At 58.2% G+C, this 25,908-nt stretch overlaps 1 protein-coding gene across 1 annotated transcript; it reads left to right on the forward strand.

The window, feature by feature from the left end:
- Positions 1 to 25,315, forward strand: SLC9A1 (solute carrier family 9 member A1). Its single transcript, XM_040086298.2, has 12 exons — positions 1 to 328; positions 17,140 to 17,600; positions 19,063 to 19,313; positions 19,793 to 20,010; positions 20,407 to 20,609; positions 20,824 to 20,913; positions 21,271 to 21,341; positions 21,779 to 21,952; positions 22,082 to 22,196; positions 22,609 to 22,710; positions 22,999 to 23,071; positions 23,720 to 25,315. The coding sequence occupies exons 1-12, from the start codon at positions 1 to 3 to the stop codon at positions 24,040 to 24,042; spliced, it is 2,409 nt and encodes an 802-aa protein (XP_039942232.1). The 3' UTR covers positions 24,043 to 25,315.
- Positions 25,316 to 25,908: the final 593 nt, after the last annotated feature.

Here is a 25,908-nt window from a genome sequence, read left to right on the forward strand (position 1 = left end):
ATGGGCGCCGCGGCCCTGCGCGCCCTGCCCTGGGCGCTGCTGCTGCTGGGGCCGCTGCTGCCCGGGCAGGTCCTGCAGGCCAACCCCATGCTCACCTCCGAGGGCCAGCCCGCTCCGCTGCCCGGCGGCGACGTGCCCGGCTTCACCCCCGCGCCCCCCGCCGCCCCCGAGGAGATCCACCCGCTGAAAGAGCAGCCGGCCAACGGCTCGGGAGAGGGGCACGCCAAGCCCCGCAAAGCCTTCCCGGTCATCGGCATCGACTACACGCACGTCCGCATCCCCTTCGAGATCTCCCTCTGGATCCTGCTGGCCTGCCTCATGAAGCTGGGTAGGTGGGAGGCGTGGCGGGGGGAGTCCGTGGGAAGGGGCCTGGGGAGAGGCCCCGGAGGCCTGGAGAAGGAGGGACCCCCGGGCAAACGGGATACACACCCCCAGGCATCACAAGGAGTGACCCTCGCCGGTGTCTGGGCGAGGGACCGGCCGAGCATCCCAGAGTGGGACCCCCCAGCTGGATGGGACAGACACCCCCAGTCATCCCAAAGAGTGACTCCTGTGGACATCCCAAGGTGGGACCCTTTCGAGCATCCTAGGGAGAGACCCTTCTGAACATTCCAGGGTGGGACCGCCCCAAACATCCCAGGACAAAATCTCCTGCGCATCATCTTCAAACCTCGCAGGCTGGCTGGGCTGGGGTGGGCACTGCTCTCCCCACGACCTTGGGTCTCTGTCCTGGGCCTGGTGGACAGCGGCATCCTCCGCTCCCACAGACTTCTCATCTCCGTGCTTGGGAGCGGGCCTGGAGATGCTCCTGACCCCTGCTTGGACCAGGTTTGCTTTCCTCCCTTTGACACTCAGGGAGGAAGCATCCAGTTTGCTCACTTCCTCTCCAAACCACAGATGCTTTTTGTAACCTTGGAGGAGTCACTCAAAAACCTCCCAGTGCTTCGGCCTCCCCTTCCTCCCCCTCCGCAGCAAACCGGGTTGGGTTTGCCTCTGCTGCAAAGCGTCCGGAGATTCCCGCATTAAAGAGAGCGGCGGCGTCAGGGCTGCAAAAGTCACCGGCTCTGGGAAAGCATCCCTCTGCCGGGGCGGGGGTTGTTGACAAAGTGTTTTCCAAACTTCTGCAGCTGGATCAATACCAGCCGAATTCCCCCGGACCTGTGATGTGATGTAACCGCTCTCCCTGTGCTGTCCCCAGCTTCCGGCAGTGCAGAGTTGAGCTGGCCCTGGTCCCACCCCTGGTGACAAAGCCATGGGGACAGGTGAAATGTTTGCCTTGGAGCGGGTGAGGAGGGAAGGGGGCTCTGCACACCTTCATTTTGCTCCTCAGTTGCCATCGGTGGTTTAATAACACTCACTTATGGGGTGCTCCAGCTTGCTGAGGGAAATCTTTGGGAGCTTTTTCAAGCTGGTTCCTGTTGTAAATTGTGCCTTGTCCTGGTCTGGAGGGGTCTGAGAGACCCCCAGGAGCTCAGATCCTTCCTGCCCAGCTACTCCTAAAAATATCCCATCCCCTTCCCAGGCCGCTGTGAGCGTGCGTAGGCAGGTGAAACCCCATTTCCACAACCCCTCCTGAGTGTTTTATTTACGTGCAGGCGGAGGAGTGAGAGCACTTCAGACCCGGAGGCTTGTCTGGGACACAAGCAGTCAGGACAGGGTGGAACCAGGTGGGAACCGTGGTGTTTATGCCTTCCCGGCATTGCCCAAAACCACCTCGGGCACGTTTAGCTGGAAGGTGCCTCTCCCTAGGGAGCGCGGATCTCCTTTCGCAGGGCTCCGCTGTTGCACTGCACCTTCAGCCCTGCTCGGGGAGCAAAGAGTGATGAAATCAGGAGTATCTGTGCGGAAGCTGGTGGAGAAAGGAGGGGCCAATGGCCTGCGGCCCTGCCGGGTCGCTGGAAAACACCCGAGTGGGCAGCGGGAAGCGGCTCTGGGGGCACAGGGACGTGCTGGGGGACACCCACGGTCGCTGGTGCTGTGGGGAGCTGCTCCTGCCGCCCCTGCCTGGAGTCAGGGCTCATTCGTGCTGCAGGAAAAGTTGTGCCTGCCGGCTGTCAGGTCTTTGATGCTACAAATATTATGCAAGACTGCGTGTTTTAAGGGGTGTATTTTAGGAGAGGCCGCCCTGCGAGTTTGCCGAAGGTCTTTGGAGGCAGCAGGTGCTCTGCAGAGCTCCAGAGATGCTGATTATGCCAAAATCCACACCTTAGCTTACCTACAACTCTTGACAGGGCCTTGACAGCAGGGTGGTCCTGGGACACCCTTTTCCTTGGCCTCCTTTCCAGGGTTCTGCGTTTCTTGTTCGTGCTGCCTTGGCAGGTAGTTCCCAAGTTGCTGGTCCAGCTCTCTCTGCTCGTGAGGGAGCAAAAAGCATCTCACTGCTCCGTGTCCATATCCCAGCCTTGCCTATCCCGCCCTGGATCACGGGGCGTTGTTCAGCAGCAGCAAAAGAGGTTTTTTTCCACCCAGGGATAGCGCTTACACAGCTGGGCATTGCTGGCAGTACAACCTGGAATGGCAGGATGAAGCTCACACAGCTCCAGGCTCCCTAAACCAGACAGGGTTTGCAGCATCCCATTTCCAGGAAGAGGGGAAGGGGGCTGATAAATAGAACAGGAGTTTGCAGTGCTTCCTTTTTTCTCCCCACCCTGTCAGTGTGCATTTATTTGATGCATCAGGGTGATCCTGCAAAATTCTGAGAGCACCAACATCTTCTTTTTCCAAGAACAGGAATTCCTGCGGTGTGGGCTGTGCATGGCAGCTCAGCACCTCCTGACTGCCCTTCCCCAGTTCCACAGGCCTCTTGGCGGAGCTGGAGCTGATGATTGAGCCACAGGTTGCTACAAAACTGAGTCTTTAACCCTGTGAGTCGCTTCGAGGTGTCCTCCTCGGGGGTGGTGCAGGGTGACCATGTCAGGGAGCTCAGGATTACTCACAGGGCTCTGCTCCAACCTGACCTTGTCCTGTTGCTCAATTTCCCACTGTTGCTCTTGATACTTTAGGCAGCTCTTCAGATTTAAATGCATCCTCCTGTTGTCCCATCCAGGGGATTTGTCCTTTCTCCAGCAGCTCTCACTGTGAGTTTGTTTGGGGAATCACTGGTGTGAGTTGAGCCTTTCCCCTCTTGGCTGCTGTTTTTGTAAAATGCCTCAGAGAAGTTGGTTTCTGGAGGATTCCTCATCTGACAGGGCACAGAGGGTTGGGTCTCCCCAGCATGTCCTGCAGGCGTGGGCTGTTCCTGCTTTGTTAATCCCGGTCAAGAAGGGGAAGCTGATGCTGGCTGCTTTACTTAATACTCACACGGTATTTTAAGGCTGTGTAGGGGAAGAGGGAGCGAGGGGCAGCTACAACCGTGTGCAGATCACGTCTGGCGGTGTCCTGACTTTGCCAGGAGGAACCTTTGCAGCTGCGAGTTACGACCAGACATTATCTCAACCTGTTGTATCGTTGCAGAAGGTCAGACCTTCACAGAAAACCCCAGTCAGGAGCTCTCTGTGCCCTTCTCCAAGGTTTTGCAGGGATATCATGGGGGTTCTTTCGCAACATGCCCAGGGAGTGGTTGGGAAGCTGGGGGGTTTCCCAGCAGGAGAAGCTGGTTTCCTCGCTCTGGGGGTTGACCTTTCAGCTCACACGGCTCCCAGACGTGTATAGGGGAATTTAAGTTTGACTGTAAATACTTCCTTAATTCAAGGGAAAGGGAAGGAGTGAGTCAGGAATGCAAAGAACAGATTGTGGTCTGCAGTGCCTTTGCTGGCTGTGCTGGGGCCCGGCAGGCAGAGCTTTGTGGTGAGCGCCTTGGACAAGAGCTGGGGCTACCTTGTCTCCAAAGCCCATGCTGGCCTTTCCTTCTAAAGGCAGAAAGCAGAGAGTCATAATCCATTAGCCACTTCCACTGAGGCATTTCCTGCACCAAATGGCTTCCCAGCCTCCCTGGAGCATCCTGCCCGTTCCACCACAGCTCAAGGAAATCGCAGGGTGTGGTGGGTTCACCTTGGCTGGAAAGTAACCTAAAATTTATGTCTTGAGCCCAAGGTTTGAAAGTTGGGTGGTGCTTTTCTTCCTTCCTTGTCCCCCAGTTGGAGAGAGACTTCATACCAGGGCCTGTAGTGCCGGGACAAGAGGAAGTGGTTTTATGAAGGCAGGTTTAGATTAGATACGAGAAAGAAATAACTTACTCAGAAGGTGGTGAGGCCCTGGCACAGGATGCACAGAGAAGCTGTGGCTGCCCCATCCCTGAAAGTGTCCAAGGTCAGGTTGGATGGAGCTTGGAGCAGCTTGGGATAGTGAAAGGTGTCCCTGCCTGAGGTGGGGGGTGTGGAACTGGATGGGCTTTAAGGTCTCTTCCAACCCAAACCATTCCATGATTCTGTGACTCCTGGTGCCCACCAAGCTGCTTTATCACTTCCCTCCTCTGCAGGAGAAGCTAGCATGGAATAAAACCTCATGGATCAAGATAAAGGCAGTTGAATAAAGCAAAAGCAAAGGTCATGTGCAAAAACAAAGGGAAACAAAAGATTTATTCTCTGCTTCCCATCAGCAGATGATGTCCAGCCACTTCCTGGGAAGTACTTTCAGGAGCGTAGTGGCTGCTCCGGAAAGCAAATGTCGTAATTAGAAGTGCCCACCCTCTCTTCCTCTTTACCCTTTGCTTTTATGTGATGTGGAGTATCCCTTTGGTCAGTTTGGGACAGTCCCAGCAGTGTCCCCTCCCAGACCACTGCCCGCCCCCAGCTCCTGGTGAGGGGCGAATGTTGGGGGCAGCTTTGACGCTGCGAGCGCCGCCGAAGCACAGGCTGTTATCAACCCCCTTCCAGCCACGATAGAGGCTCTGCACTCCCAGGGCTGCTGTGGGGCAGATGAGCTCCAGCTCAGCCAGACCCAGGGCGTGGGGACATCATTCCCTGCGTGTCCACACCCGTGACGGCACCGGAGGGTCCCCACGAGGCAGCGCTTCGCAGCTGAGCTCCTTCGCTCGCCGTGCGCCAGACGCTGCTCCTGGGGCTGGAGCCTGTGGCAGGCACGGAGTCACTGCTCTGTCTCTTCTTCCCCTTTGGCACCTCTGCTGCGTCTGGGGTGTTCCCTGCCCCTCCAGACCCAGTGACGGCTGCCAGCGCCAGCCTGGTACTCGTGGAACTGTCCCCACCGTGTCCCCACCGTGTGCTGGTTGGTGTAAAACGAGCCGGGGCTGGAGCCTGTGCTCAGCGAGCAGACAGAGCCCGGAGCTGAGCCGGGCTGGGTTGTGTGGGGACACGCTGGTGCCTCAGGAAGGTTTGGTGTCACATCTCAGCCCGCTGTGCCAGCACGGCGCCAGTGCTCGGTGACGCTCCTCTGGAGAGCACCAATGGTCCCCGGCACTGCTGCGCCTGGGGAGGAGCAAGATTAAGGCAGCTCTCAGCCTGTGAGCTGGTGATAGGAGCTGGGAGAAGAAGGGCAGGATGTGATGGGTGCAGGTGGGGTTGTGGAGCCTCACAGAGGCTCAGGGCATGGGGGGTGGATCCCGTGCCTGGAAGAGAAGAGAAAACTTCAAAATTGCCAGAGAAGCGCTTGTAGAAGCTGGTGGCTGCTGGCTGGCAGCGAGATTGGGGTGTTAAAAATTCTTGGGTGCTAAAACGCTTGGATGCTTTCAAATGTTTTTCTCCGCTCACATCCCTGCCCTGAAATCGTGGCTTTTGGAGGGGCCACCCTGGGGTCTTACAGAGCCTTGTGAGTTGAGGAACTTGGGGATTCCTTTGGGTGAGGGTTGATAAGCAGGGTAGGAAACCTGCTATGGTGGTGGCACCGGATGGAAGAACTGGATGTTGAGACCAGACACAGCCGAAAAGCCCTGGAGCAAAGCCACTGGCACGGGGACACCTCTGCCAGTGCCACCTGCAAGGGTGGGAATGGGACAGCAAGGAAACGTTTCCAGAAGTGCTTTGCCCAGCGTTGGGATTACGTGTGTCTGATGGGGATGAGGGTTATCTCTGTGGCCCTTCTGCCTCTCTCTGCTTCTCTGGGCTCCGGGGTGGCCGTGCTGGGCTGGCTTTGCTGGGATGGCCATCGGCTGGTGGAAGGGGCTGTTCCTGCTCCCTCCTGGGGCTGGCTGATACAAGTTCCCTCACCGAGCTAGAGGGAAATGTTTGTCTGATTCTTGGCAGGAATGTTTGTCTTACAACCTGGCTTATCATGTGTTGACTGCAGAGACTGTGGTGCTGAGAGCTCTGAGATCACCCCGGTGTCCCCACTTGTCTGAGGGAGCTGTTCCAGGGGAGCTGGGCCTTGGTGAATGACTGTTGGGAAAGGATTTTCAAGTACTGCTGCAGCTGGTGCCACAGGAGTGTAAATTGTCGTGACAGCGAATTTAAACAGTCTCTTCCAATGCAGACTTGTTGCATTCCCACTTCCTTTTTGGGGGATGATCCAAACACATGCTCTGGCTCCCTTTTCCCCTGCTTTGCCATCTCAGAAAGAACAGCCGCGGCATTTATTTTTTCCTCTCTGATCTGCCCATTGCTGGCGTCTGAGCTAAAAAACATCCAAACTGTTCCCTCCATGGATCTGAGAAAACCATTAGTTTAATTATGGCTGGAAGAGTGAAAGGTTCCTGCTGTGAAATACGGAATGGTGATGGAGTGGGAAAAGCAGGACAGGTCTGTAATCACAGCCATTCTTCCCTGGTGAGCCCTAATGTCCATTAAGGCAGGATTACACTCCATTGCAGCCATGGCTTTGCTCCCTGCAGGGACCCTGTTGCCTGTGGCAGCTTCTGGACCTCAAGGCCCTCAAGAACCAAAGCTTTTGTTTCATCCCGTTTATCAACAAAGGCTTGGAGACCTGATGCTGGGGATGGGCTGGCTTCCCGCACAGGCTGCGGGTGGAATTTGGGATGTGGGTGCTGCAAGTCCTGTGGCAGCCAGAGCCCAGATTGGTGCTGGCCTGGCTTTCAGGGAGATGCCATGGAGTTGTTCCTCCCCTGAGACTTCCAGGTGACCTGGGGCGGTCACAGCAGAACGTGTTTGGTTCAATCCTTTCTCCCGAATTCCCAATCACCCAACCACAGCTTGTCCACGATACCCAGAGATGCTGGAGTTCCCTTGGGAATTAGTGGGGCGGAGGACAAGTCTTTTGTCTGCCATTAATGTAGCTAAATAGTCTCCTTTGGAGTTTGAGAATTGCACATGGGAGAAGGGAAAACCAGGTGGTGGTGGAGGGCAGAGGGCCGTTCTTGGGGTGACAATAATCCTGTGGCGCAGAGGGACTTCAGAAGAGACACAGATATCTCTGTAGCACTTGTACAAACCAGATGCTCGTTAGGCTTGCAAATAAATACTTCTTTAACATAATCCTTCCCCTCTTCCCTCCTGCAAGCCCCAGTTTTGGCTGTAGGTGCAGAGGTGATGGGGGCTCTGAGCCTGTTTGTCGTGCAGGGCTTGGTCCCATTGCTGGAGCTGTGGGTACCGACAGAGGAAGAACAATAATGGGCATGAATTACTGCGGCTGCCTTGTAAACATTTGGTTTATTTTTTTTTTTTTTTTCTTCTGTTTTGGGTCCCCGAGGCCTAATTTGTTCAAATAAAACCCTGAGTCCACACGGAATACTCTGTGAAAGCACAGCCTTGCTGAATGGAGCTGGAGCTGGGTTACACCTCATCCCCCCATCTTCACCGGGCTGCCTGGGTCAGCAGCAGCTTTTTCTCACCCATTGCCACCGTAGGTTTGATGAAAACCTCAGTGTTTTGAGATTAGGGCCAGACAAGGGAGCAGCAGAGGAGCAGGGGATGGCTTGAGTTGAACCAAGTGTTGGTGGTTGATCCTCTCACTCCACTGAGGTCCCACCATCTGTTCTCCATGGTGTTGGATCTCTGACAGCTCTGATTTTACAATGTCTTCCAGCTGTGTGCTAAATCTTGTTCTGTTCTTTGGCTCTTTCCTGGGGCAGCAGAACTCGCGTGTTTCTGCTTGGGAAGGAAGAAACCAAATTGAAAGCTCAGCAGACGGGCGTGCACGCACTCGTTGCTGCCTGTTTGTTGGAACAGGTGAGATCCAAGGCTGATCCTTGCTTGGAGTGGAGCAGTGAGAATGAATCTGGTGGTGTGTCACCTCTGGTGGCACAAAAATCTGGTGTTACATCACCCCATGTCTCGGGGTTCCTTCCCAGAACTCGCCTGCATAAGAAGGGCACAACTGAGGCTCATTTGAAGTCAGGGTGGTGTTTTGAGTGGAAAGCTGAAGAATGCAAAGTACTTTTCTAGTCAGAGGAGAACACGCGTGACTCACAAACATCTCAGCATCTGTGGTCTTTGTCTCCAGAAACTTGCAATACAATCAACCTCCAGGGACAGCACTTAAATCCCACTTAAGAGAGGGTGCTGCTGGGGGAAAAATCCCCCTCTCTTGTGCAAGGCACACATTTGCAGAGCAGACACCCCGTGGCAGCAGTTTGTTTCCAGTGCCTGGAATTATTCTGCATTTTGGAGTCACGACACGCTAAATCCTAATGACGGATTTGGAGAGAAGGCAGCTTCCCACCCCACTGCTGGAGATTTAACAGCAGACACGCCAGGGGCACAGATTTGAGTGCATTCAGGCCTGTCAAGAGAAGAGCTGGTGTTTCCAGCCCTCTGTTAGTGCCTCAGTTTCCCTTGGGAACGCTTTTCCCACAGCAGCCTTGGTCCCTGGAGGTGAGTTTGCAAGGAACAGCTCCTCTCCTGTCTCAGCTGCTGCGTGTGGGGAGAGCAGCTGCTCCCAGGAGCTCGGCTGGGTGTGAGAAGCATCCCAGCTGGGAACAGTGTCTCTGTGTGCTGGGGAGGAGGTGACAGTGGCCGGGTGCTTGTGCTGGCTCCGGACGCGCTGCTGGCGTGTGTTGAGAGTGGTGTCACTTTGTCTGGGCTTGCAAAGCCCGGTAGTAATCAGTGCTAATTGCAATTACCTCCTCCCTGCTGTCCAAGTGGAGACCAACAGGTTATTTCCTGAAAAGCTTTTGTTTGTCTTTCCTGCCCGTGTTCCTGGTAGGAAATCTGCCCTTCCTGGGAAGGGCGATTGGCATCGTCCTGCCTGGGGAATTTGTCTGTGGTCACCTCAGGCTGGCCCAGGTTTAACTCTCCCCAAGGCTTCGAGGGTCAGCAGGAACTGGGAATTGAATGCCATGTCCTGTGGTTGAGGGTAAGGAGCTGGGAGAGCAACTGGAGCCTTATTTTAGGTGTCCAAGCACTGTCTGTTTGCATCACCTTGAGTCCCTTCTGCTCCAGAGCATCCATCTGCACCCAGCAGTGTGAAGGTTCCCTTTGCACCACGCAGATGTTAACTGGGAGGATTCTATTCCAGAAATCCCCTGACGCTGACCCCTCCTAACCCAGCTATTCATGGCATCCAGCGCCTTGTAGCAGCTGAGGGAATCTGGGAAGAGTGAGTTATGGCTGGTGAGAATGAGTTATGTTTAGCTCCTCGTCCCTTTCCCTGGAGCTAAAGAAGTTTTTCTAGACCTTAAACCTCCTCAAAATGCGCGAGTCCAGCTGCTGTCGCTGTTTCGAAGGATATAAACCTGGATGAGGATGCTGTTACCCTGTAGAAAACTCTGCTTTCCAGGGTGAATGAGCTGTGCCAGGAAGATCCCAGCCTTGCAGGCCTGGCTGTGAGCTGCACCCATCCAGAGCTGGTGGGGAAAAGTTGAAACAGCAACAGCAGAAATCCGGGTGGCAGTTTGTCCCCGCGTGCCTCCGTGCCCGGCTCCTGCTGGGTGAATGCCATGGGCTGGTAAAGATTCACGGTCCCGCCCTAGAAAAACTGTGTGGAGCCTGCCCAGAGGCTCCGAACAGGTTTGGTGATTGCGGGCTGCGGTTTGGGAGCGGCTCTGGAACATGCCCGTTAGAGGAATGCAGTCAGCAGGGCCCGGGGTTACCCCAGCACCCGCAGTCACCGCTGACTCCGAGCACCAAACCCTTCACTGGTTTCCCAAAGCTCAGCGGGGAAGGGCGGCTTTGGCATCTTGGCACGGGGCAGCTCTGGACCTGGAGAGAGGTGGAGGAGAGCTGCTGTGTGCACAGCTGTGCACAGCTGGGCCTGGAAGAGGATTTTTCAAGATGTGGTGGCACCCAGCCTTGAAGCCTCCTAAGCCATCGCTGCCCATTGGTTCTGTGTTTTCCTCCCTACTTGGAATGCTGCAGCCATGGGGTGACAGTCCAAGTCCCTGGGTCTCTCGGTCTGTAGAGGCAATTAGGTCTTCCTTTAATGTGTGCTTTTCTTGCAGAGTGTCCTTGGCTTCCCTTCTGGTGTGAAGGAGAAGCGTTATCTAAACACGGACTGGAAATTGGGAGCTGCTGGGTTCTCACACCAGCTCTCACACCATTCACTTGGGGACTTGGGCAAGTCCATTTAATGTCTTTTGTCTCTCATTTCCTTTTTACAGCTGGGAGGAAATTAATACCAGCTCTGTAAAAGACTCCCAATTGATCTGTTAATTTCTTGTGAGTGCTTCAAGATAAAACCAGGGTACGTGCTCTTGCTGCTCTCAAAGAAAAATGTGTCAAAGTGTTTCTGCGAGAGGCCTCTGTCCATGAATTGTTCTCAGGGCATGTTGTGGTTGTGTGTGGGCACCTTCTCCTCCCGGGAGGCTGCTGCTCCACATCTTCCCAGTCCTTCTGAGGGTCAGGGCAGTGAGGAATGGCTGGCAGCTCTCAGGCTGCAGGCTCAGCAGGCTCTGCTTTGCGGGGAATGCCGGGTGTTGGATCACGCAAAGGCTCACCAGGCTTCTCAGATCTGGTGTTTGGAAAGAGAGGGATGCAGCCCCTTCCGATGGGGGAGAAGCAAAGCCAGGAGCAGCCGCCCATCCCTGTGCTGGAGGGAAGAGTGGGTGCTGAGCCGGGATGGGGCCGAGGGAAGAGACCTCCGTGTTATGGCTAATTCCCTGTGTAAACAGCTCAGTTCTGGCGGGGGGGGCCGCCCATCCTGGCAGGCTGAAATCCAGGGTGCCTGCGGATGATTCAGAGCCGGGATCACTGCGTCCTCTCCCGCTCTGCAGCACTGCAGCGCTGCCACGGGGTCCCAGCACACCTGCAGCACTCACGCACAGCCTCCCCTGCACCTTCCAGGAGTGCCTTGGGGGAGGGATTTGCCTTTCCCAGGGGAGTGTGTTGCTCCTGGAGGGTGTCAGGGCGGGTGGGGAGCTGGGCTCATCTGCATGCAGCTCCCGGCTCCGGCTGCTGCAGGATGCACTGACGCCTTTGGTCGCATTCCCCAGGCTGCTCTCAGCTTTTTGGGGACCTTTCTGCATCTTCAGCTCTGCATGGGCAGGGCGACCTGGGGGTTTCCTGGTAGTGCTGTCATCATCATCCTTGGGAATTTCTCTGCTGGTGCCCGTGCCTGGGAGGGGGCTGCATCACCAGGGTTTGCAGTTCGGCACTCCCTGCATCCCTCTGGAGCGTGGCAGTGCCCGCTGTGGCTGGCTGGGGTTAGAGGCACATTCCTGCATGATGTTGCTGCAGGCACTGAGGTTCCAGAAGCAGCTTTGCCCTTGCACTCAGTTGCCAGAAGCAGCTTTGCCCTTGCCCTGCTGTTGCTGCCTGTGCCAGGGCTCAGCTGCTTCTCCGTTCCCAGCTGTGCCGTGCCAGTGGCTGGTGCTGGGTGGGAAGGAGCTGAACCCCCGTGCCCTGCCCCAACAGCTGCTTTGACAGCACACCAGACCCCATGCCATTATCACCATTAGCAGCTGCAATGCATGAAATGGCTCTGAATCGCTGCTCTCCAGCAGGCTCCACGCACGGAGCAGCCCAGTCGTCCCCCAGGCCGTCTCTGAACTGTCCTTGCCACCTTGACCTTGCCGAGAGCCACACCAGCACTGCTCCTGCTGGTGCCCTGGCATCCACCCCCTCTGAGCATGGAGCATGGGAAGCTCTCAGCGTCCTCCCGAGGAGAAAGGCTCTGGCTGCAGCTTGTTCTGTGTTTATCCTGCCCTGGGGTGCGGGCTTTGCTCCCAGAGCTCCCCAGGGAATTGTGAGATTTGGGAAAGGGAAGTGCACTGCCGCTCCCTCCAGCTGCTTCACATGAGGTGTCTGCACTTGTCTCCCCTTCCATCAGAGGATTGATTCAGGGCCTGGCAGTGGGAATTTCCTGGGAACTGCTGCTGCAGGAGGGCAGTGAAGCTGTCAGACATCCCAGCCCTGCTGCACCTGCCCGCCAGCCCCTCCTCACACAGTGATGCGGGGGAGCATCTCTCAGGGAGGAAGGGCTCTTCCCTGGTGCTGCACCAGCCAGGCCCCCTGCTTTGGCTGATGTGGCTGTACCTTGAGGGCTGGACCAAGCCATTCCTCACGAGCCTTCCTGTGTGGAGCCAGCTCAAGTTATGGGTTGTGGCTGCTTGGCTGAGCTGCAGCAGGGCTGGTACCTGGCAGTGTCTGCTTTTTCTCCTGTGGCTTTCAGGTTTTGAAAGGGCTGGCCTGATGCTATCAACGCTGTTCTTATCCTCTGCAAAGCAGGCAGGGTCCAGCGGGGTCACCTTCCCACACACACCTGCCTCGCCTCAGGCGTTGGGGCCGGATCCACGGGGCTGGGAGAGCTGGGGCTGTACCAGGCAGCCCTCGGGCTCCTATCACAGGAACTCCTTCCCTTTGCCCTGGGTTGTTTGCGTTAGGTGGGAAAGAGGGGTAAAACCAGTGGCAGTTGGGCAGCTGCGGGGTGGGGCCGAGCTGGGTGAGCAAAGTCTGTAGGCAAACCGTTGATGATATCACACCAAGGGAAAATAAAACAGTCCCTTCCTCATCTGGAGAGGGGTCCTAATGGCTACCGACTGTGACAGCATGGCTTTTGGGGACATTGTGTGCAATCTCGGGGTCACAGCCAGGCTGTGCTGGGCACCTTGGGCAGTCAGACCCTGAGGGGACCAGCCCCAGGGCTTCATCCCATCCCAGGTGGATGAAGTTGATCCTGACTCCTGAAAATGCCTGGAAGCTGTGGAGCAGTGCTGGATGCTGATAGTTTTTAACCCAGTCCAGCCTGGCTGTAGCCCCTGCCCACCCGAGGCTGGGGTGACCCCGAAATCAGGGCTGGATGTTTTGCTTTCCCCTTCTCCCTGTGCTGGCTTTGCACGCTGTGCCCACGGTGAGGTTTGGATGGTGGCTCTGTGGCCTTTGTGTGGGATCTGCCTTCACTCAGTGACTCACAAAAAGCAGCATAAATTAATTACTTTCCTGGTTCTTGGCTTTGCTTCGTAATTAGCGACAACAAAATAATGAGGCTTGAATGAAACATTTGGTTTGTTCTGGAGGAAATTGTTTTGCTTAGAAGCACTTTCTGTACCTGTGCCTTAACACAAAAAAACAAGAAGTCAACTTCTCACCAGGAAATGGCATTTTGGGGTGGAAAATCAACGCTTTTCCGTTCTGGGCTTTGAAGCCACTGGGTGCATAAAAGGTTCCCCAAATCAACCTGATCTGAAACCAACCCAAAAAGAGCTGCAGGGGTGCACTGGGATGACCTGGACCTGCATTAAAGCCCTGCTTGCTCCCTGGTGAAATAGAAAAACCTTTTTGGCAAAGCCCAAACCGCGTCATGGCCCCACATGCGCCCTCTCAGTGGGATGGCTGTGGGAATAAGCCAGGTTGGAGCTCTGTGGGGCTGGAATTTCAGGGCACATGGTGACGTTGGAGCTTGTGAGAGGCAATGAATGTAATTTAAGTACAGTCGTTTTACCCCCCCTCTCCTGGCAGAGTGACACCAGCCAGAGCCGTGGCCTCGCGCTATTTATAGGTGTAAATCACCAGCTATTTAATTCCTTTTGTGCAAGTTCAATTTTCATCCCCTTCCCTCGAGGCTCCCCCGTTACATCTGGTGCAGCTCTCTCCATTCTCCTCGTTCCTGTCTTTGCAGGGAGCCGCTGGATCCGGCTCCATTTTCCAAGGGAGAAGCACAGCAGGGCTGAGACATCCCGACAGCCCCCGATGGCCCTGCTGGAGGCCACCAGCGACCAGCAGAGCCTGGCTGATCCTTGGGCAACTTCTGGCCAGGCCAGGGAAGAGAGGAATCCAGTGTGGGTTTTTGCTGAGGGCAAATGATAAATGGAAAGAAGCCGCAGCCAAGCTCTGGAGGACCGGACTGGATTTCCCCCGGGAGCCAGTTGCAAAATGTTCTGTCGCTGCATCGCCATCCTCACAGGGCTTTAACCCTGCTGGGGTCTTACCCCCATCCTCGACCTTCCACCTGCCCAAACACACAGCGTGGGAAAGCCAGATCCCAGGGGCTCTGCAGGCCCTGGAGCCCTGCCCAGCCCTCCTTCCCTTCCCTTCCCTCCCTGCTGCTCCTTCCACGCCAGAAAGATGGGGCTGGTGCTGAGTCACGGCTCTGTGGATCACTTGTCCCCAGGGCTGGTGACACATCCGTGATTTTGGGGTTCAGCCAGCAAAGTGCCAACGCGTGGGGGCTCTGGGTGGTGCCTGTGTCACACGGGAATGTGGGAAGGAATCCACACCTGCCTGCATCCCTCACGCCAGGATTGCTGCTGCCCCTCCCTAGGGCCCTGCCAGCCTGTCCTAAAGGGTTAAAGCGGCCTTTGGAGGGGCCCCGGTGCTGTCAGACTCGTGTGTCTGCTCCAGCCCTGCTCTCTGCAGTGTCCTTCAGAAGGGCAGCCCTTCTGAGCATGCCTGCTCCCCCTCGCCGCCTCCTTGCCAGGCCCTGTGCTGGCTTCCCAGGGCTTCCCACAGCTCCAGAGCCCAGACCGGCACCACGGGCCCCCAGGGCTGCAGAGAGCATCACCCGGGGGGCTTCAGCACCCCCTGGCCCAGGCTGACCCTTCATCTACCACCTCCTTCCAGAACAGGATCCCGGGGGGCTGGGAGAGCTCCTAGCCCTGGTTAATGATTGTTTGATGCTGCTGAGAGGGAGCTGCTCCCATGGAGTTTGTTTTCCAAAGGAGGAAGCCTGGCTGAACGTCTGTGCCCTGTGCTGGCGATTTAGGGATCGGAGTTCACATTATTATTATTATTATTACTTTATTATTATTATTTTATGATTATTATTATTATCATCCTCATCTTTAAAGCCATTATCAAGGCTTATTCCCCTTCCTGCTGCCCCTGGATGTGCCAGTGGCTGGGCATCCTCATCTCCTAGTATCCTGCCACAGCCTTCCTCATCTTCCAGGAGGGAAGTTCCAGCACAGGATTGGGAGCAAAGCAGTTCACCCTTGCCTGGCCTCATCCCCACAGTGAGGGCCTTCCCATCAGTCACCCCCATCCCAAAGTGGGATGCTGCCTCGGCACTCAGAGCAGGATCCCACCAACGGATTGGTACCAGTGAGCTCTGGAATGCTCTAAAAATACTGCGTAGAGCAAGCAGGGAGCAAAAAATGGCTGAGATTCAGTGAAATCAAAGGCATAATTAAAATGCAGCCTGTGTAAGTGTATTTTTAGGGCCCTGCAAAAAGGCTGTAAACCACTGAATTCCCATCAGCACACGAATGTTCCAGTTTAATGGAATCCTGGGGCCTGTGGGGAAGAAGTGAGAGATGCTTAATTGTCAGTGTTTGTGTTTTATTCATGATTGAACATACTTAGCAAGCAAAAACTGATCTGCTGTTGGCTTCTCGCTGCTTGTGTGGCCTTATTCCAGCCAGAAATTGCCCGGTGTGCTGGAAGGGTCGGTGGTTCCCGGTGTTTGCATGAGCTGTGCATGGAAAAGGGATTATCACCTCCCCTCCCAGAGGGAGCTCCGTGCCAGGGCTGCTGTGGGGTGCTCAGAGCTTGTGTGGGCTCCAGGGGATCCAAGAAAGAAGAAAAATCCCAATTGGGGGGGTAAATCAGGATCCGCATCCAGGCTGGGGAGTCCCTGGAAGCCGGTGCCTGGGTGCTGGGGACGCGTTGGGAGAGTTTGGATGTTCCCATCTCCTCCCGGCCTCTCCTCCCTCCTGCAGCCCGAGCCATCGAGCTGTTTGCTCGGGATTGGTGCTGCTGTGGCAAAGCCGAGGCAGAACCAGGCTCCTTCCAGCATCACCCCGGCACTTGGGAGCAGCTGGAATGGTTCCTGGAGCTTCGGGTGTGACGAATCCTCTGGGCTCGCCCATGCTGGAGCCTGTGCCCGCAGCTCAGGTGGAATTTGGGGGCTCATCCTGCCCCCAGGGTCCTGCATGGGGCTGGGGGCTCCTTGGGGAGGGGCTGTGGAAGTGTGGCCTTTTCCCTTGGGAGCTGGGTGCGTGCTCTGCGCAGGTGGAGGAGCGATGAGCCGGCCGTGGCACAGATGTGGCCCCTGCGGGCTCGGGGGGGATCTGGCTCCTTCTGGAGGGGATTTAATCTGTTGTGGAATTGCTGCAGATGGCACGGCCGGAAGGAACGGAGGAACACGGCATGCCAAGGCAGGGTTCCTTATTTTAAACTGCTTCCCTTGCCAGGGAACAAATATGCCTCACTTCAAAATAATAATTAAGAAAGCCGGGAGAAGATCCAGGGAACCCAAAAACCTTCTGTGGGTGTTGGTGCGCTGGCAGATGCCCGGCTGGGGGTGTTTGGTGGGAATGTCATCCCAGCAGGTCACGGCTGCCTCAGAGACCTGCATTTGGAGTGCTGCTGTAATTGAAAAAGGGGGAAATGTGTTCCCTGTTACCTGGCAGCCCAAGGATGCATCCTGTCCCTGCTGCAACCAGCCATGTAAAACCTCCGGGAAGGAGAGTTGCATCCTGAAATGCACCAAGCAGCAGCTCCCCTCCCTGTGCCCCGTGTCAGGGATGCCCAGGGATGGGCGCTGTGCCTGGCACGCTGGGAATAGTGGCACTGGGTGGGCAGGCTGCTGTCTGACAGGATAGGAGGGAAATGCCCCTGCCTGCGTGTGCTCGGGGTCAGTGCTGCAGTGGGGAGAGCTGGAGCCACTGACAGCTCATGTGGAGAGAGCTGCCTGTGCTGCAGGGCTGTCACAGGGCTGGGGGCCACAGAGAGACCCTGGGGTGTCCCAAGGGCGGCTGTCACCTGCTGCTGGGACCAGCAGTACCAGGGTCTGGTTAAGCTGCAGTTTCCACTTGACAGAGCAGGGCAGGAGGGGGAACTGAGGCACACAAGGAGTGACAGATCATGAGGAGTGCAGGGAGGGCTGGGAGCTGGTCCCTGACTCTGGCAGAGGTGTCCCCCCTGCAGACAGCGTCCTCCATTCCTGCAGCCAACGCGTGTGTTCCTCTCTCCTCTCCAGGTTTCCACGTGATCCCCTCAGTGTCCAGCATCGTTCCCGAGAGCTGCCTGCTCATCGTGGTGGGCCTTCTGGTTGGGGGGCTCATCAAAGGGGTGGGTGAAAAGCCCCCCATCCTCAAATCGGACATCTTCTTCCTCTTCCTGCTCCCCCCCATCATCCTGGACGCCGGCTACTTCCTGCCCTTGCGCCCTTTCACCGAGAACCTGGGCACCATCCTCATCTTCGCCGTGGTGGGCACGCTCTGGAACGCCTTTTTCCTGGGGGGGCTGATGTACGCCGTGTGCCAGCTTGGCGGCCCCGGCCTCAACCACATCGGCCTCCTGGCCAACCTGCTCTTCGGCAGCATCATCTCGGCCGTGGATCCAGTGGCCGTGCTGGCCGTCTTCGAGGAGATCCACATCAACGAGCTGCTGCACATCCTGGTCTTCGGGGAGTCCCTGCTCAACGACGCCGTCACCGTGGTGAGTGGCTCGGCGCAGGGAATGGGGTTTGGTTTGGCGCACGAGCGTCTCAGGGTGGTGGCGGAGGAGTGGCGGCTGTCAGGGACATTCCAAGCTGAGCTCAGGAAGGCCAAACACCTTTGGAGCAGGGCCGAGACGCCGCAGAGGGGGTTACGGTGAAGTGTTTCGCTTGGTGGGTTGGGAAGGCTGAGGGCACGTGCCCGGTCAGCCTCTCGGTGCTGTGGGCTCTGGGGATCTGCTCTCCTGGCTGGAATTCTGCTGTGCCTGTGCCTGTGCCTGTGCTGCCAGGGGAAGCACGAGGGGCTGATGCTGGGTCAGGCAGCGCTGCCGTGTCGCTGCTGCTCCGTTCACCCTTGCTGTCCTCCAGCTCCCGGGAGGTGGGAGGGTAGGACAGGACATCACCATGGCAAAGGGGAGAACTGGAGGGGCTGAAGCCAGGCTGGCATCCCACCTGGCTCACCCAAGCAGCAGCTTTGCAGGGACCTTTGGGAGGTGTGGCCAGGCCTGCTCCCTTTCCAAAGGACATCACCGTCCAGGTGCTGGCTTGGCCATCAGCACGGCCTTCTCCTCTCTGCAGAGCTGACCTCTAGACTGACTTCTAACCCACTGCTTTTTCCTGGCTCTTTTCCCATATCCCAGCTGTCCATTTCGGAGCTGGCTGCTCAGCCCCTGCTGACAAAGTTCCTGGTGACAAAGAACACTCTGACCCACCACGGGGCTTTTCCCAGGCACTTCTCCTCCATTTTACAGCAGAGGGGTGCCTGCAGGGTCTCTCATCCCTGGGGAATACTTTTGTCTGCCCCTGCCCCTGTCCCACCCAGGGCCTGGCCCTGGTAGGCAGGAGCTGGCACCTCTCCCTCTCCGTGCCTGCGAGTGCTGCTGTTCCTGCAGGATGCCCTAAATCCTGTTTCCCATCCTGACACGTGCTTTAACATCTCTGCAGTGTCTGGGGGTGGGAGAAGGTAACACAGCCCAGAGTCTTTCCCTCAGGTTTCCCTCAGCCACAGAAGCTGCCTCATGGGTTTGGGCTCTTCTCTGCGCTGTGCAGGGCAGATGGTGGCTTTTCTCTCCATGCATCTGTCAGGGCTCCCCCAGCCTGGATCTGTCCTGATCTGCTCGTTAGGAAAACAGGAACACCTCTGGCTGGTGACCAAAGGCCTCCTGGGACAGCTGGAGAGCAGAGCTGTCCCAGACACATCTTTGGTGGCACCGTGTCCCTGTGGGCACAGAGGACAGGGAGCTGGTCCTTCTGGGTCTGTATCTGGCACGGCGAAGCACCAGCAGCTGGTTTTGGTGTGAGCCTTGGTCAAGCACAGGACGCAGCTCGGGCTCCAGGCACCGACACAGCTCAGCTCAGGAGTGCCACACTCCCAAGGGAGGTCCCTGGGCGGGTCTCCTCCGAGGGGACGCCGTCTCTTACCTGAGGGACAGTTTGAACCCTGCTCTCCTTTCTCCCTGCCAGGTCCTCTACCACCTCTTTGAGGAGTTTGCCAACTTCGAGCAGGTGACCATCCTCGACATCATCCTCGGCTTCCTCAGCTTCTTCGTGGTGTCCCTGGGCGGGGTCTTGGTGGGCGTCGTTTACGGGGTGATCGCTGCCTTCACGTCCCGCTTCACCTCCCACATCCGCGTCATCGAGCCCCTCTTCGTGTTCCTCTACAGCTACATGGCCTATCTCTCTGCTGAGCTCTTCCACCTCTCCGGCATCATGGCGTGAGTTGGGAATGGGGGAGGAGGTGCCCTCCTGTCCCCAGGACCCTTGGGAGGATTTATGGGGTGTAACCACGGTCTTGTGGCTGGCCCAGCGTGGTCAGTGTGTGTGCCCGGTGAGCCCCGGTGGTGTGTTGGAGCTGGGATGTGCAAGGAGGAACATGAGAGAAATGACTCTTGGGAGATGTCCCACAGATCCCGGGGTGCTGGCAGCCTGTTCCCGTTCTTCCAGGCGCACAGGAGCAGGCAGGGCCTGCTGAGCGCTCAGGATGACATGGGTTTGTGCTCCAGTACTCACTTCTGTGAGTGAGTGTACAAAGCTTGTGTTGCCTTCTCTGGAGGCCTTGAATATTTGCTTGTGGTTCACAAGGCCTGTCCTGCCCTGGAGTTTGGTGTCAGAACACAAAATGCTGCTGCAGGACCAGGGCTTGGGGCTGTCCCCATGTCCCCATGGCTGCTGAGGGCCCCGACCTCACCCCCAGGCTCATCGCTGCCGGCGTGGTCATGCGGCCCTACGTGGAAGCCAACATCTCCCACAAGTCCCACACCACCATCAAGTATTTCCTTAAGATGTGGAGCAGCGTGAGCGAGACCCTCATCTTCATCTTCCTGGGTGTCTCCACCGTGGCTGGGCACCACTACTGGAACTGGACCTTCGTCATCAGCACGCTGTTCTTCTGCCTCATTGCCAGAGTGTTGGGTGAGGTGTCAGTGTGGTGGCAAAGTCCTCGGGGTGGGAAAAGAATCCATGGTTTGGGCTGGAAGGGACCTTAAAGCCCACTTCATTCCACCATGCCAGGTTGCTCCAAGCCCTGCCCAACCTGGCCTTGAGTGGCCACCTGGGTCATGGTGGGGAGGCTGGAGATGACCAGGTGTCACTGCTCCACCATGGGCATCGTCCAAACTGTGTTTGCTGTGGTGGGGAGATGGGGCTGAGGCCGTGGTTGTGCCAGGCATGGGGTGGAAGCTGCTCAGGGATGTTGGGATGAGCAGGCAGCTCTCACTTGCACCCACGGCCCCGAGGGGCTGCAGGCTGGGCTCTTTGGGACGGGAGGGGATCCTTGACCATTCACACAGGACTGTGCTGCTCCCCCAGGTGTCCTTGTCCTCACCTGGTTCATCAACAAGTTCCGAATCGTGAAGCTGACGCCCAAGGACCAGTTCATCATCGCCTACGGGGGCCTCCGGGGAGCCATCGCCTTCTCCCTGGGGTACCTCCTGGACTACGAGCACTTCAGCATGAGGGACATGTTCCTCACGGCCATCATCACAGTCATCTTCTTCACTGTTTTCGTGCAGGTTGGTGGCACTCAGGCTGCGCTTTCAGAGGGAAAGGGGGCTCTTCATGGCCGTGTGGAGAGTGGGGAGCCTGTCCCCCATCCCTGACCCTGTCACTGTCCCACATCCCCAAAACGCTGCGCAGTGACACCGACAGCGGTTGGCTTTGCTGAGCCCGGCCCGCTCCCACCACTGTGCCTTGGGCAGAGATGTAACCCCCCCTTCCCCTCCCCAGGGCATGACCATCCGGCCCTTGGTGGATCTGCTGGCCGTGAAGAAGAAGCAGGAGACGAAGCGCTCCATCAACGAGGAGATCCACACGCAGGTAACGCGCTGCTCCGGCCGCCCCGCGCGCCGCCTTAGCCCTCTGCTCTCTCTGCTTCTGCCACTCCACTGTCACTGGGACCTGCCCCTAAATCAGTGCCCAAGGTAAGGGGGGCAGAGCGAGGGCTCTCCCCTGTCTGTGTCGTCCAGTGCCCGCTCCGACCCAGACCCTGCAGTGCCTGTAGAGCCAAGCCCGGCTGTGTGGGTCCATCCTGCCCTCCCGAAGCCCATCCTGGACCCACAGCCCTGATTTTACACACCCTGAGTGCCCTCCCCATGTGTCAGTGTGGGTGTCAGGGGAGGGAGAGGGTGGGCAAGAGCCCTACGAGCTGCTCACACCTTGGACCATCTCTTCCAGTTCTTGGATCACCTCCTGACAGGGATCGAGGATATCTGTGGTCACTACGGGCATCACCACTGGAAGGACAAGTGAGTGGGGAGGTTTGGTGGCTAGGGAAGAGTTTCAGTCACCACCCTGAAGGTTTCACAGCTCTGTGCCAGGTTTTTCCCTGGGTTTTAATATCCACACGCAGACTCGCTGTGGGGAATTACAGCCCTGGGTTGGGAGCCAGTGGGGCTGCAGGGCTGCACCCCTTGGCCACGACACCCATGGCAGATCTGTGGCAGGGTGGGAGCTGCCAGTGGCCAGGCCCTGCAGGAGCTCAGGACCATCCCTAGTGGGTACAGCAGGTGCTGGGTGTTGTGGAGACACCCTGGCTTGGGAGGGACTCAGGGAAGCCTGGCCTGAGCCGTGCTGGTTGAGCTGGACCCAGCACTGACCCCAGCAGGGCAGTCCTGGGCAGGGGGGACTGGGGCAGGGCAGGGCTGACCTGTGGCTGCTCCTCCTCTCCCACACTCCCGGGAAGGCTGAACCGCTTCAACAAGAAGTACGTGAAGAAGTGCCTGATCGCGGGGGAGCGCTCCAAGGAGCCCCAGCTCATCGCCTTCTACCACAAGATGGAGATGAAGCAGGCGATCGAGCTGGTGGAGAGCGGGGGCATCGGCAAGATCCCCTCCGCTGTCTCCACCGTGTCCATCCAGTGAGTTCCCTGCCCCGGGCAGCCTCCCACAGCGCCCTGAGTGCTCCCTGCTGGTGGCCACAGGGCAAGCAGCCCTTGGGTACTGCGTGGCCATCGTGGCGTGGCTCTGACTCCTGTCTGTCCGTGCAGGAACATCAACCCCCAGACCCTCCCTTTGGAGCGCGTCCTTCCGGCCCTGTCCAAGGACAAGGAGGAGGAGATCCGGAAAATCCTCCGCAACAACCTGCAGAAAACCAGGCAGAGGGTGAGGTGTCCCCTGGCACTGTGCATGTCCCCTTTGCCTCGCTGGGAGTGGCAGGGACACTGCCCTCCAGACGTCCTCAGCTGGGGCCTTCACCCCTGCTGTCCCTGCCCTTCTCCTGGCCTGACTCCTCTTCCCCAGGAGCCTTTTCCTCCTGGGATGGTGCAGGGATAGTCTGGGGTGGGGGTGATTTGGTCAGTGGCTGAGCCCAGCCCTTTAAACCTTGTTGGGCCAGGGTGGGTCAGGATGAGACATCCCGTGGTGGCACTCAAGGGATGAGCCACGGGCCTGCCTGGGCCTGCTCTGCCCAGTGGTGGCTGTTCCATCCATCTCCAGGAAGAATGGGGCTGTGACCTTTCTTTCCCTTTCCCTGTGGGATTTTAACCCGTTTCCTTTTCTTGGGATCTCTTCCCAGCTGCGATCCTACAACCGGCACACGCTGGTGGCCGACCCCTACGAGGAAGCCTGGAACCAGATGCTGCTGCGGAGGCAGAAGGCCCGGCAGCTGGAACAGAAGGTGCTGGGGGAACACCAGGGCAGGGATGCTGCCGGGGCTGGACAGGACAGGGGCCAGGGGCGCTGGGAAGGCACAGGGAAGGGGCTGAGGTTTGGACAACAGTGGGTGACCCCAAGCTTTGAGGGTCCTCTGATGGCCCCAGGCTCCAAGGGAGTCCCTGGAGCGTGGCTGGGAGGATCTGTGCCCGTGTCCCACTGCTGCTCCCTGCTCGCCCGTGTGGCCGGTTCCCTGCCTGCCTTCCCCAGCTGCCCTGGCCGCGCCGCTGACCGTGCCTTGCTCCCGTTGCAGATGAACAACTACCTGACGGTGCCGGCGCACAGGGTGGACTCGCCCACCATGTCCCGGGCTCGCATCGGCTCAGGTAGGTGGGAAGGAGCTGCACTGCCAGCGCCTGGAGCAGCTTGTGCTGTCCAGCGCCTCCTCAGCTCCCCGTGGCTCTCCAGCCCTGACCATCCCCGTCCCACACCCATCCAGCCAAGCTCCAGAGGGTTGCTGTTCCGAGCAGAAGCGCCCAGCTCGCTTCCCAGCACAATTCCCACTGGGAAGTCAGGTTGGGTGGTGTCTCCGGAGCTCAGCTCGCTCCATCCACGCAGCCACGTCTCTGTCCGTGCCCCTCCCAGCCCTCCTCAGGCCAGGGGATCGGGAGCGTTGAGCCCCAAGACCTGTTGCCACTGGATTCCCAGTTTGTCCATCACACATTCGCTTTGACACCCCCGTTTCCTCCTGTCCGGTGCGTCCCCTCCTGCCCCGGGGCCGGGGTGTCGGGTGTCGGGGTGTGACGCGGCTGCGGAGCCGGCGGTTCATCAGCAGAGGGCGGCTTCGCCCTTCCCGATGGAGCCGGGCTGTCGGCAGCTCCAGCTGGGATGTGGGAACCGGGAAAAGGAGTTACGCGGCTGAATTGGAAGTCAGCGAGACAGCCCAGGCTCCCCAGCCCCAAAAACATCTGGGGGGCACCACCGGGGGTCCCTGAGACCCCCCCTTCCCTGCCTGACCCCTCTGTGCCTCCCAGACCCGCTGGCCTACGAGCCCAAGGAGGACTCGGAGAACCTGCCCATCATCACCATCGACCCGGCCTCGCCACAGTCCCCCGAGTCCGTGGACCTGATGAGCGAGGAGCCCAAGGGCTGCAGTGGCCTCCCACCCTCGCCCGAGGAGGATGAGGAGGGGCTGGTGATGCGGGCAAAGGAGCCTTCCTCCCCGGGGACTGACGACGTTTTCACCCCGGGGACCAGCGACAGCCCCAGCAACCAGCGGATGCTGCGGTGCCTGAGCGACCCCGGCCCGCGGCCGGAGCCCGAGGAGGGGGAGCCCTTCATCCCTAAGGGGCAGTAGCTGCTGGCACAAAGCTCCCAATCGTTTTCTCTCTTTCTTCATCCGTTCATTCTTTGCTCTCTTTTTTGGTTTCTTGTCACTACACACCGGGTTCAGGAAGGGGAGACTGTCCTGGATGGACTGGGATTGCCAGGACAGCTCTGCCCAGCGAGCCCTGGGCTGGCCCCAATGAGCAGGGAAGGAGCCCTGGGATGCCCCGGGCTCCTTGGGCAGCGTGGCCTGGGGGTGACGGACAGTTTTCCGCCCGGGATTGGGATCTGCAGGTGCCTCAAAGCCCCCGCGGGGCTCTCCCAGAGGTGCCCACCCACTCAGGACCTGCGGCCGGCTCTGACCAGGGGTGTCCACAGTCGCTCGCCCATGGCACAGCTTCCCCTCTCCGCACTTGTGCTTTATTGCCCCCTGGCCGTGCTCCGGAGCGGAGAGACGGGACAGCAGGAGCTGTCACCGGGGCTGGCACACACACGCTCCCCCTGCACCCTCCCAGGCACCTCGGGCTCCTGCCGCTGCTCCCTTGCCTTGGCAACTTCCCCGTGGGACCGGCTGTGCCTGGGGTCCTCCCTCCTGGCCTCACATTTCATGCCAGGTCTTTTCAAATAAATATTCTAGAGCCATGCAGGGGGGAGCTGGGGCCCCCCTGGCTTTGAGCAGCCTCTCCACCCCTCCTGGAACTGCTGTCACCCGTCCCCTCCGCCAGCCTCGGCCCCTCGCCCTGTGCCAGCGCGGCAACGGCTGCTCCTTAACCAAAGACGGGGCCCGGGGTGTGCCAGGGGGGATTATTTGTCCCCCTGCAACAGAGAGGAGCTGGGGGAGAGCCAAGTGGCGGCTCCCCCAGCGTGGGGACACGTTGGATCCGGAAGGTTGGCAGCAAGGGGACGACTGGGGGTGCCGGGGGTCCTAAGGACCCGTCTTTCCCCAAGGCTTGGGAGGGATCACCGGTGACTCGCAGCCCTCCCTGGGCTCAGGGGTGTCCTGTGTCTGTCACCTTGTCCCCAATATGCCAACCAGCTGCTGCCATGGGTACCACGGGGTGCTCAGCACCCCTCCCCGGGGACCCCGGCCGCTGTCCCCTCCCTGTGCCGTGCCTTGCCACGCTCTGCCCCGCTGCCTTGGTGGGCGCCTGTCCCACATCCCACCCGCTCCTCATCCCGCTGGGACCCCCAGGTCCGGCGTCCGCGGGGCTCCGTCACCGGGGCGAGCACCCACGTCGCTGCCTGCGCCTGCCTGCTGCCCTGCTCTGTTTCCAGGAGGAAAAAAAAAAAAAAAAAAAAGCAATGGAAATTCTCTTGTATAAAAAAGAAAAAAAAAAAAAAAAAACCCACATGTAAAGAGAGATTCTTGGTTTTTATCATAAGTATTCTAATAAATTAATGTTAATTTTTAGTGGGGGTTTTTCCAGCTGCTCGGACTCCTACTGCTGCCACACGGTCCCGGCTGTCCCAGAGGAACGAGGTGGCTGTGACACTTCGTCCCCATCGCTGGGATGGAGAGTTTGCCTCTCACTGCCGTGGCTCGGGGATAACTGGAGCCCTATCCCAGGGGAACATTTTAAGCCATTCCCAGCTTTGGCAAAGACAGAGGCTCAACAGAGCCCGGGCTCCCAAATCTCTCCCTGGAGCCGGTGTGAGGGTGTGTTGGGAGGGTGTCCCGGGGGAAGGTCCTTTTCCTGAGGGATGGATCTCCCGGCACAGCCCCGGGATGCTGGCCAGGTGTCCCAGCACGGCTCTGCCCGTCCCGAGCCCAGGATGCTGTCCCCAGGGAGAACGGGGCAGCACCTGCTTTGTCCTGGCACTGCAGCTGGGCTTGGAGGGGGATAAAAGTCCCATCCCCAGGGGAGGAGTCTTGGCAACATCTGAGCTCTGTGATTTT

The sequence above is a fragment of the Hirundo rustica genome, chromosome 25 (genome assembly GCF_015227805.2).
Source record: "Hirundo rustica isolate bHirRus1 chromosome 25, bHirRus1.pri.v3, whole genome shotgun sequence".
NCBI lineage: Eukaryota > Metazoa > Chordata > Aves > Passeriformes > Hirundinidae > Hirundo > Hirundo rustica.

Excerpts from the sequence above, each read along its gene's own strand:
- SLC9A1 (XM_040086298.2), top strand. The coding sequence starts at position 1 with ATGGGCGCCGCGGCCCTGCGCGCCCTGCCCTGGGCGCTGCTGCTGCTG. Across the intron at positions 19,314-19,792 it reads CACCTCTCCGGCATCATGGC|GCTCATCGCTGCCGGCGTGG; the intron begins GTGAGTTGGGAA and ends CCTCACCCCCAG. Across the intron at positions 23,072-23,719 it reads CCGGGCTCGCATCGGCTCAG|ACCCGCTGGCCTACGAGCCC; the intron begins GTAGGTGGGAAG and ends TGTGCCTCCCAG.